This window comes from Schistocerca serialis, chromosome 2 (assembly GCF_023864345.2).
Source record: "Schistocerca serialis cubense isolate TAMUIC-IGC-003099 chromosome 2, iqSchSeri2.2, whole genome shotgun sequence".
Lineage (NCBI taxonomy): Eukaryota > Metazoa > Arthropoda > Insecta > Orthoptera > Acrididae > Schistocerca > Schistocerca serialis.
The window spans coordinates 412,578,968-412,591,436 of NC_064639.1; the positions used below are offsets into that span (position 1 = coordinate 412,578,968).

Consider the following 12,469-nt stretch of genomic DNA (forward strand, 5'->3'; position numbering starts at 1 on the left):
CAGAGCAGTACTATAAAACATCATTACTCATTTGGCAGCTTATTACAGTTGTAAGGAATTTCTGCTGAACATATATGAAGCAGAATATTTCACCAGTTGTATTACGGTAGCTGTACAGATTATTAGCAAAGCTGACTAAATTTATTAACATCATAGAAGAAGATAAGATTGCCACTTACTGTAAAGATGACATGTTAAGTTTGCGGACAGGCACAATTAAAAGACACTTACACATAAGGTTTCAGCCACAGCCTTTGTCAGCAAAAGGAGTAGAAACACACACTATGCATGCATTCACACAAGCAGGTACATCCTACGCACATGACAGCCAACTCTGGCAACTGAGACCAGAATGCTAGCCACCACAGGCTGCTTACACCACATAGACCTATTAGCAATATGGCAATGTACACACATCATACTGGATTTTAAATTTTACTTCATTGGTTTCTATACAGTTGGTGTCTACTGGACCTTATAATATGTTCTACAGGATGTTATCTGTCCTGGCTCATTCAGCAGTGATGCTGTGCACATTTCGACTAGCATCGTTTGGTGTACTCAATTTTATTATGGTTACCCACCATTGGGGTTTGACTCTTGATTTGGATGATTTCCTGAAACCAGGACTCTGTAATTGCCCATTTACATTACGGAAATATAATCATTATAAACCTGAAGATGAATCTAAACTGACATCAAACCGGTAGCTGCAAATAAAGCACCTTCATACAGCTATGCTGCTTTTGGAAACACTTTATCATTATTGACTTTTTAATTGTTATAATTAGGATATTTATTGAGTGGTGAGTAGTGTTATTGTTATTCAGAATACCTAATGAATGGTAAGATGAAGGATAAACATGAATGCATGTTTTGATCAATGTTTATGAATTGATAAAATGAAATCATAATATCAACAACTTCGTTGATGGGAAACCTGTCAAATTGAGGGGACATTAGGTAGAGCAATAAACCAATACACTAGATGTGGCACATGCACACACAGAGCCGCCAGCACTGTAGTCTTCCACCACTGTCACCTGATTGGTGTGAGCAGTGATCTTTGCTCAGGAGGGTGATGTGGAAATGAAAAGGATGTGGTGTACAGTGAGAGGGGGTAAAGAATGATCATACTGCAACTAGATGGTGTGGCTGACCTTATTCAACCAAAGGTTTCATTGTCATCGTGCCCACATTTGCACAGCAACATGGCATGTTTCATGGTGGCTGCAGGGAGTGGTAGAATCAGTAGAAGTCAACTTAGATTCATTCAGTGCTAAACTTAGTTAGTAAACAATATTGTTTGTTGTAGCATTTTATAGCAATGTTGTTCAATTTGTCACAATACAATTTCATTATTGACTGAAAAATATACGAAAATGATAATTACCTTCTTGTGTAACTTCGGCGTTCGTAGAAATTATGCGTTGTTGTTTCTTCCATATGCTGCTCATCCTTTGATACTAGTCTGTGTGCAAGGCAGGGACCGTGTGCCTCTATCCCCAAGCAGCCTTCATGTTACGTGCTATGTAAATCCACCGGGGGCCGAATTGCACAATGACCCTGAAAGAGTGGTTCGGTGTGGGGCGGCGGAGGGGTGCAGTGGAATGCTGTAGTCGGCGTGGGGTTGTGGACCACTGTGGCTGTGGCGGGGACGGAGCCTCTCGGTTATTTCTAGGCCCCTGGTTAACATACAATACAATACAAGTGTTTCTTGGAAAACAGGAAGAAGTGCAGTGCATACATGGCACCCCATCCAGGTTCAATGAGAGGAGGATCTTGGGTAATATTTTCTAAATTTTTTTCTGCAGTGCAGCTGTTGAAGGAGAAGTCTGCATCATTTTGGCCTCATCATAATCTTCAGCTGTTTGAAACAATAAAGAAATAAGCTTTACAAATAACATGGGCCACAGAATTGGCAGAATTTTAATTACCTATATCTTCAAAACTTTCTAAATCGGTATTCAAATCAATGTCGTCCAACTCACTATTTGAGCCGGTATCATCAGGCAATTCATCTAGAATACTCAGAATTTCACTCTCTTCTAAATCCTCCATTATAAATGTAAAAAATGAATTAAATTCTATCAAACACTCTTCCAACAAACACTACACCTCCATATTGGTTGAAATAAGCACAAACAGGTTGAAAGAAGCACAAACAGGTTGAAAGAAAGAAAGAAGGAATATTAGGGTTTAAGGTCATGTCAACACGAGGTTATTGGAGACAAAGAACAAGTTCGGGTTGTGGCAAGGATGGAGAAGGAAATTAGCCATACCCTTTCAACGGAAGCATCCCAGTAATTTCTCAGAATGGTTTAGGGAAATCACAGAAAACCTAAACTTAATGGCTGAACACAGACGTGAATCATTATCCTTTTAAAAATGGATCTAGTGTGCTAACCACTGTGCCCCCTTGCTTGATAAAACAAGTTGAAGTGTTACTGACCTGTTTGATGACTTATTAGTCTTGTGGAATTTTAACAATCCAATCCTCTTCAGATGATTATTAGGTGATTTACATTGTTAATCATGATGAAACACAAATTTCATTTTTCATTCATTCACATTTATTGTTATTAAACTCATGATGCTCTGCTTCTTTTGTGTTCTATTAGTATAGATGCTCAGCACGGATCAATAAGCTACACAGATTATGAGTGGTTTCACAAAATTCACAAGTGGCAAAAAATGAGCAACATGATGATTATGTATTGAATGATGGGTGATGACTGACTGAAAATTGCATGATGTAAACTGAACATATTGTGTGAACTGGTTGAGTGCTTGCCCACAACTAACTTACATAAATGTTTACATATCGGATGCTTGCCCCTGACTGGCTGAGGCATTATGCATGACCCCTACATAAAGATGCACATAGTGCTGAAATGACGAAATATTAAAACACTAAGCTGTTACATTTTACTTGTGAACACAAAAGGCAGAAGAAAGCAAAATATACATGAATAAAATAGCTAGTGAAGTTATCTTAATTAACTGTAAGCGGTATAATCAGAAAATGGCAAATTGATACGCACTATTTTATGATGTGAAAGTTTTTCTGTATATTTGCTTTTTACAAGGTTGTCAAGAATTTTCCAGAAAGTTAATTTTTTGTAATTTGAATAGTTAATAAAATATGTTGTTCTAGGAAAGTATACAATTTTGGAAACAGCAAATTCGTTGCTAGTACACTGTAACACTGGGGTTGTGGAATAAACATATGTTCAGATTCACACCTTCTGGAATATGAAACTTTCAACTACAAATAACTTTTGAAATGTCTGGTTTTCCGAAAAAAGTAAAGAATTTGTTTAAAAGGGAAAAGTGCGGTGCTTCTAATAAGGTATGTCAATCTTGAAATAAACAGTTCTAAGGGGGTTCGAATTATGAGGTACATTTGCTTTACCGGAATACTAAATTTAGAATATTTCTTTAAATATATCTGTGTAATCTACACACACTATTGGGATCAACAGTCTGATAATTATCTGGTGAATAATAAAGTTTTGTCAAATACGGCATGACTATTAATTTAGCAATTTCAGGAACATATTGTAGTGCATTACATGTGTAATAGGTAACAGAAAAAAATATGTAAAGAGTAGAATTGTAGCAAGTGAAACCATTCCACTTTGCTGTGTCTCAAGGTGAATGATATTTTTCTGTAAGAGATTAACCAAATAGTTCACTTTCTTACCAGAAGAGGGCAGAACATTGCAATAAATGCCCCTGTGCCATTACTGCCTTAAATTCTGAGCTCTGTGAATTTATTTTATTTTATTCTATTTATTTTATTTTATTTTTTACTGCTTGAATTTTGACTTTGCAATGATATGTGTTCTAACTTGAAATTTGCTGGCAGATTAATTAAAATTGGAAACTGTCCCTTAAACTAAGCAGTATACATCCTTCCAGTAGGTATGCAGGTATGCAGGAGAACTTCGATGAAGGTTGGAAGGCAGGATGTGATATACTAGTGGAGGTAGAGCTATGAGGGTCATGAGTTGTGTTTGGATAGCTCAGTCAGTAGTGCACTTCTCTGCAAAGTGCAAAGTTCCTGGGTTGAAATCCCCCATATGTACACACAGTGTTTTAATTTGCCAAGAAATTTCCGAGCTGCACACACCACTGCAGAGTAAAAATTTATGCTGGCATCTTGTATTACATTTTTATAATGTTTGCTATATCTTAATTTATTTTTATATTCTTGAATACTGTGAACAATATTATGAAAAAATAGATTGCTACTCACTGTAAAGATGACGCATTGAGTTGCAGAGACTATATAGTCCCTGCATGCCCTGCCAGACAGAGCTCTCCTCTCTCCCCACCCGCCCTGCTATTCCTCCCCCTTCTCCACTCCAGATGGCTATTCATGTGATAGTCGCATTGTAGCCGGAGCTGCCAATGGTAGCAGTGATGTGTGCTTGCTTGTGTGAATGTGTGTGTGTGTTTTCTTTCTGGAAAAGGCTTTGGCCAAATGCCTGTCTGCAACTCAATGGGTCATCTTTAGAGTGAGCAGCAATTTGTCCTTTTCATAATATTGTTGATATTCCAACTTGGAGTTTCCATTTTTTGAATACATCTAAGTTATTTATGTAGTTATTTTTTATTTTATTTTCACGTCAAGTTCCGTAGGACCAAATTGAGAAGCAAATCTCCAATATTCATGGAACGTGTCAGTACATGAAATTACAACATAAAAGTAATGACAGCTAAAAATAAAATGATTATGAACCTGAAAAAGTCAAGCAATAAGTTTAAGTAAACACAATCAATAATACAATAAGAATCAGCTTTATTTTTCAAGGAACTCATTGACAGAATAGAAGGAGTGACCCATGAGGAAACTCTTCAGTTTCAATTTGAAAGCGCGTGGATTACTGCTAAGATTTTTGAATTATTGTGGTAGCTTTTTGAAAATGGGTGCAGCAGTATACTGCACACCTTCCTGCACAAGAGTTAAAGAAGTCCGATCCAAATGCGGATCTGATTTCTACCAAGTATTAACTGAATGAAAGCTGCTTATTCATGAGAATAAGCTAATATTGCTAACAAGAAATGACAGTAAAGAATAAATATATTTAGAGGCCAATGTCAGAATATCCAGACTAGCGAACAGGGGTCGGCTAGTGGTTCACGAACTTACACCACTTATTGCCCAAACCGACCGTTTCTGAGCCAAAAATATCCTTTTAGAATGCGAAGAGTTACCCCAAAATATAACACCATATGACATAAGCGAATAAAAATAAGCAAGGTAGACTAATTTTCATGTCAAATGATCACTTACTTCTGATACCGTTCGAATAGTAAAAATGGCAGCATTAAGTCTTCGAACAAAATCCTGAACGCGGGCTTTTCATGACAGCTAACTCTCTATCTGAACACCTAGAAATTTGAACTGTTCAGTTTCATTAAGCATATGCCCATTCTGTGAAATTAAAATGTCAGGTTTTGTTGAATTGTGGTAGGAACTGTAAAAACGGAGTCTTACTGTGTTTTAGCATTAGTTTATTTTCTGCATGCCATGAACTTCTTTCATGAACTACACTATTTGAAACTGAGCAAGTGTTGTATACAACATCCTTTACTACCAAGCTAGTGTCATCAGCAAACAGAAATATTTTAGAGTTAGCCGTAAAACTAGAGGGCATATCATTTATATAACTAAGGAATAGGAGTGGCCCCAACACTGATTCCTGGGGCACCCCCCCCCCCCCCCCCCCACCGCCACCTCCCACCTCCCATTTGACCATACCCTCCTCAGACCCCACATCACAGCCATTCTCAATACTGTGGAGAATGACCTTTAGCTGTTTGCTCTTGAAGTAAGAGGTGAACCAGTTGTGAGCTACTCCCCGTATTCCAACTTCTAGCTTCTGGAGCAATATTTTGTGATCAACACTATCAAACGCCTTAGTTAAATAAAAAAAATATGCCTAGCATTCAAAACCTTTTGTTTAACCCATCCAGTACCTCACAGAGAAAAGAGAATCTAGCATTTTCAGTTATTAAAGCCAAACTGTACATTTGATAACAAATTGTGTGATATAAAATGAGCAATTATCCTTACATACACAGACTTTTCGATACCTTTAGCAAACACTGATGGCATAGAATTAGGTCTAAAATTGTCTTCATTATCCCTTCCTCTCTTTTTATAAAGCGGCTTTACTACTGAGTACTTTAATCGTTTGGGAAACTGACCATTCCTAAAGGAAAAATTACAAATATGGCTAAATACGGAGCTAACGTGTGCAGCACAGTACTTTAATATTCTGCTAGGCACTCCGTCATATCCATGAGAGTCCTTAGTCTTCGGTGATTTAATTATTGACTCAATCTCCCCCTTGTCTGTATCATAGAGGAGTATTTCAGACATCAATCTCAGAAAGGCATTCCCTGTCGAAACTAAATTTTTGTTTAATTCACTAGCAGTGTTGAGAAAATGATTGTGTAATACTGTACATATATCGGATTTATAAGTAACAGAAATATTTTTACTATGAACTGACTTTATATCGTTGACCTTGTGCTGCTGACCAGACACTTCCATCACAACTTTTCATGTGGTTTTAATTTTATCCTGTGAATTAGCTATTATATTTGCATACCACATACTCTTTGCCATCCTAATAACATTTTTAGGCTTCTTGCAGTACTGTTGATTGTGACTACTTCTAACATTGTGAAATAATTCCCCTCTTTGTTCTACGTGATATCCTTATCCCACTAGTCAGCCACCCAGGCTGCCTTTTACTGCTGGTACCCCATTTAGAACATTCTAATGGAAAGCAACTGTCAAAGAGCATGAGAAATGTGTTAAGGAAAGCATTATATTTGTTATCTATGTTATTGGCACTATAAACATCTGGCCACTCTTGTTCCTTGATGAGGTTTAAAAAACTCTCTATTGCTGTTGGATTAACTTTCCTACCTAGTTTGTAATTAGATGTGACATTTGTTTGAGTACAAAAGCCTTTTAGTATTAAAATTTGTGCTTCATAGTCTGAAAGGCCATTCACCATTTTACCAACAGAATGCTCATCTAGTAATGAAGAATGAATGAAAATATATTGTCTATGGCTGTGCTACTCTTCCCCTGCACCCTAGTTGGAAAAAAACACAATCTGCAACAGATCATATGAATTTAGGAGATCTGCCAACATCATTTTTCTTGCACAATCATATACAGAATTAGCATTGAGGTCACCAAATATAATTAATATATACTTGGATATCCATATAAGTATATAGTTCTGGCATTACCGGCCATGACCTTCTTCTTCTGTGCGGATGCACACATATTCCCCAAACTCTTACGGGACTTGGAAGAATGTCTTCCATGAGTAATGAGTGTGTTGGGGTGGGACACTATGAATGTGGTGTGTGGACATACAAGGTGAGAATGTGAGTATCACGGGGCGAGATAGTCCCTGCAGTCGCACTATCATCTGTGCCCTCGGTGGCTCAGATGGATAGAGCTTCTGCCATGTAAGCAGGAGATCCCGGGTTCGAGTCTCGGTCAGGGCACACATTTTCACTTGTCCCCATTGATCTATATCAACGTCCGTGCGCAGCTGACAGTATTAATATAATTTTAATAAATATAATTAATTTCTGGTACTTCCTATAAAGTGAATCAAGAACCCTCTCTAGCTTGAGCAGAAATGCTCTGAAGTCAGAGTTAGGGGACCTATAAACAACAAAAATTAGAAGTTTAGTTTCCCTAAATTCAACTGCCCCTGCACAACATTCAAATATCTGTTCAGTGTAGTGCCATGATACGTCCATGGACTTAAATGGAACATAATCTGTATCCTGGTAAAGGAAGCCTCTGAATTGTCAAATTTTGTCAAATTATTTAAGTGGTGCTCCGACATACCAATAATTTCAGAGTCAACATTTATAAGCAGTTCACTAACTTTATCTCTAATACCTCTCATATTCTAATGAATTATGCTAATTCCTTCTCTACTTGGAAACGTGACTTCCTCTGAAGGTGAGTTCGTAGTTAGAGGGACTTCCTTTAAACAGGTGTACCAGGGTGTATACACCCTGGGACAACCGGGAAATCTGGGAAAAACCCAGGAATTTTTTCATCCGGGAGAAAACTGGGAAAATCCCGGGAATTTCTTAGAATTCCGGGAATTTTTCATTGTTTCAGTTTTCAGTTAAATTTTTGTAATTTTGACTGGTAAGAAATGATACTCTGACAAAGAATTTTACTGTATCCCACCACTGCAGAACCATACTGCTGCCAGAAAATGTAAACGAGACAAAAATATTAAAATAAAAGGAAATGCGCCATTTACAACAACAAAACACAGTGCACACACAAGTGTCTGCCAACAACGAAATGTGTCAAAGGCTATAGGATGAAGACTATGCAATTCTTCATAACAACAAACTGCTTCCAACGACAGTGATGTCACAGCTGTTCACATTAGGTTAGTTTGAAGAGTTGCTAGTGGGCTCTTGTGTGTGTGCTGTTGAGTCACGTGTGAGCAGTACCTTCTACCGCTTCTGCCTACCTGAAGTGTGACTATTACGAGTGTTAGCTGTATCAGCAGTACCAACAAGCAGCCATATGCTGCCTGGAAAAATTTTTCTGGCGCGCCCAAGCTGCTAGATTCGCACATGTACAGAGCAGTCTGAGTTGTAGTGGGGAGGAGAAATAGTCTCCTGTTAGTGATTTTGCTATTTTCTCTTTATTTACAGCTCTCATGTTAAATGAAAACAAAATATAATTCTATGACCGGCAGCTATCAAGTGAATTAAAATAATTCACATAATTAAGGAAGTCGAAAATATGTTATTAGTTTCCTGATTTTATTTTATTTCCACGTTTTTGGCAGTCAAGCATTAATCACCTTGCAGAACAATGAAGTTATTTTTGTCGATTTGCTAAAGAAATTTGCCTTTTATTAGTTTTTTTCGTACAGGCAGTAAATTTATTTGAAACAAAGTGTTTCATTCCGCACCATTGGCTAGTTTATAAAGTTTTTGCTAAATTTCAAATGCACGTTTTCATCTTCCAGCACGCATGGTATTATGCCATAATAAATAACCAAACATGAGACAATACAGTACTGGTACTCCAAGAAAATTGTCTGCAGCTCGTGGTCTCGCGGTCGCACTCTCTCTTCCTGAGCACGGGGTCCCGAGTTCGATTCTCGGCGGGTCAAGGATTTTCACCTGCTACAAGATGACTGGGTGTTTGTGTTGTCCTCATCATTTCATCATCATTCATGAAAGTGGCGAGTTTGGACTGAGCGAAGTTTGGGAATTCGTACAGGCGCTGGTAACCTGCAGTTGAGTGCCATAAACCAGTCATCATCATCATCATAATCCAAGAAAATTTGCATCGCGGAAACTTTATATCAGGTTGGGGCTTACATCTTTGTAAATCTGGACACGCTTTAAGCCAAATTATGAATTTTAGTATTGTTTACAAAATTCCAATGTTTTCGGAGTATCGTGTGATGTCCTGTTTCATTTATGACGTAATTTACGATCTCTCAATGCTATGCAAGATCCGTAAATGCTATATACATGCGGGCTTCCTACGTCATTGTAGTTGCACATGAGCAACACCTGTTTTCTGGTGTTGTCTGATAATTGGTGAAACGAATTCTAACAGGTCGCGGGAAAATATTGCGAATGATGGTTTGAAAAGCATTTCTTTCAAAGTAAATTTAATTTTGCGCAAGGTGAATTATGTTACGTACGAGAATGTCCTTTGAATTTCTTAAATCACAGAACACTTGACTCCCGTTTAAAGCTTAAACACTTTAAAGACCAGACATTTACATCATTATTTAAAATTTTGCTGGCACATTTGCGTGATGTATCTTAAAGCATAACGCATGCAAAGAAGACAAATACTATACGTAAAAGCTTAGCTTTTCTTGTAGCTACACTATGTACATTAATTTAAACCATTAATTTTTCCTATTTGTGTGCTAACGCTTCATAACAGTGATGTTGCTATTGGCTGACTACATCACGTCCCCTGTCCTCTGACGATCTGCTGTCATCGGCTGGTGAGATCACGTGATATGATCTATGACTGGCTTACAAAAGCATCGCAATCTCGATTTCACTAAAGTGCTGTGATTGGTGGAACTTGAATTTATACTTTTGTAATACAAAAATAGGCAGTGTACGTGTTGCTGCACACAGAAGCTTGTCCCAAAATTCGCGTGTGGTGTTTTTTTTCTTTTTTTTTTTTTTTTTTTTTTTTTTTTTTTTTTTTTTTTTTTTTCCACTTCTTCTTCGGTGTGTGTTTGTTTTCTAAAGTGCCCGAAAGTTCTACGCCAGTCTGTCAAACGTAAACCATTCAAAGATTGATAAGTTTTACAGTTCCAAGGGAAAGTTTACTGTCACTTAAACTGGGAAAATGAGTATTTTCACCCAGGAGAAAGTGTACTTTTAACCGGGAAAAATCCGGGATTTTTTTTCCTTGTCCCCATATACACCCTATATCCCGATCAGCTGACGTCAGTCTAAAAACGGTGCATCTCTAACACCAATTATTACAGGAATTTTTCCCACAAGTGATTCCAACTCCACCCACTGCACTGTCACCTATGAACTTTGCCAGCTTCCCCTTCCCACGCCTACTGAGGTGCAGGCCATGCCTAGTGAAACCTGATCTACTGATAGACTCAGCTGGCAACACTGAAATGTGACCCAGACCCTCTGCCATCAGTGCCTTCTCCAGCCCCATATTAAAGCGCCTAACAGCCACATTAAGATGAGGCCGATCATGACGCTGAAACAGTTGCATGAAATGCACATTAGTGCCACCAGTTTGAGTAGCTATCTTTACCAGGTCACCACCTACATCATATTCCCCATCCCTATCAAGACTATTACTTGCTCCACCCACAATCTCTACCTGATCCTCCTTCGTAAAATTCATACATAACTCTCCTATGCTGTCAGTCACCTGAGCCAACCCTGCACTAGCGTTCATGGTGCTGGTGACCTGGTACTCACTCCACAACACTTCCTGCAGCTGCTGACCCACACCTCTACCGTGCGAACTATCTGACAGCAGAACCTACTTCTTTCTGTTTGACTTTGTAACTGACCTAGGCCTCATAACTGCTGAGGACTTCTGCATGTTTCCTACACCTACACCTACAGTTACAAGGGGCTCCTCTCCACTCAACCCTGACAGTTGCTGAAATCTATTGCATATACGTAAAGTATAACTGTCTGAATACCTCCTCCTCCTCCTAGCTGCCTTCTTGCCAACCATCAGTTCCCATTCTCCAGCACCCTTCATCCTCCTCAACCTATCTAGTTCTTCCTGTGCGTGTTGTAACTGCAGCTGAAGGGCACAGGTCTTATGCTCCTGCTCCTCTATCAACTTATTTCTATTACAGATTCTGCATTCCAAGGAGAGGGTCTCACTAGGATATCCACTGGCTTCCCCATTGCATTTCCCCCCAATGAAAATACTTTGAACAAATCCCATACCGTAACCGATTACTCACAAACCTACGACAGAGCCCACACTTCTCACTCATGGTAAAATTTTACAGTTACTGAAAGAAAACTCTACGTCTACGTTACCTAAGTTCAGTTACACCAGTGGAAGTATTTATAGAACTAGCAATAGCGTTCTTGAAATTCCCTCTCTACTGATAAAAGCAACTACTTTTATTAATACTACTAAACCACAACTAATACCAATACCAACAAAACTTCACAAAATTATTTGTTAAAACCAAAAATTCAAGTGGTCACTGGAACACTCAATGAAGTTAAAACAGGTTTTAGGGTCACCATCCTCTATGAAGAGGAAAATATTGTAAATTGATAAATGATGCTGTTCTAGTGCTACAGCTGTGATGGATGTTTTCTAACTCACCAGCAGAGAAAAACTTATTTAGTTATAAAAACTGTGTTGATAATAGGAGCTCATCTGTCACTCTGAGTGGATTTAGTTTGCTAACACTCTTTTGTTTAATCATCAATCTTCAGCTTCATTATTTGTTGTTTTTTTCCTGTTGTTACAGATTAAAATGGACAAGGTAGATGTCTTCTACCCATTCCACCCATCAAGTCTAATTGATGTTAAAAATGAAACAAGGTTAAAATTTACATCACAGGAGGCAACAAGTTGGCTGGATGATCTCAGTGGGTATAAATGTATTGTTTTCCATTTCCTTACTTTTGAAACAAAGAATTAACGAAGATAATCCAGATCTGTAAGTTTCTGTTGGCGCAATAGGCATATCATTCTTAATGAAGATACAACATAAACATTTTTCTTGCTACATCTTAAGGAACAAAGTTGTTATTTGTAACTTAATGGTTTTCTGGTTATATTTTATATGAAAATATGCAAACTATTTATCTTTGTCATTTATGTATTATATACGCACATTAACTTTATAGGAACCAGGTACAGCAAGTGGTAAACTTTGGTTTATTGGTAGAA

At 38.0% G+C, this 12,469-nt stretch overlaps 1 protein-coding gene across 1 annotated transcript in view; it reads left to right on the top strand.

The window, feature by feature from the left end:
• Positions 1 to 12,469, top strand: part of LOC126457252 (ubiquitin conjugation factor E4 B) — a 284,736-nt gene that overhangs the window by 123,581 nt on the left and 148,686 nt on the right. The window contains exon 12 of the mRNA XM_050093409.1: positions 12,045 to 12,165. Within this exon, the coding sequence (XP_049949366.1) occupies positions 12,045 to 12,165 (121 nt within the window). The remainder of the gene's footprint in view (positions 1 to 12,044; positions 12,166 to 12,469) is intronic.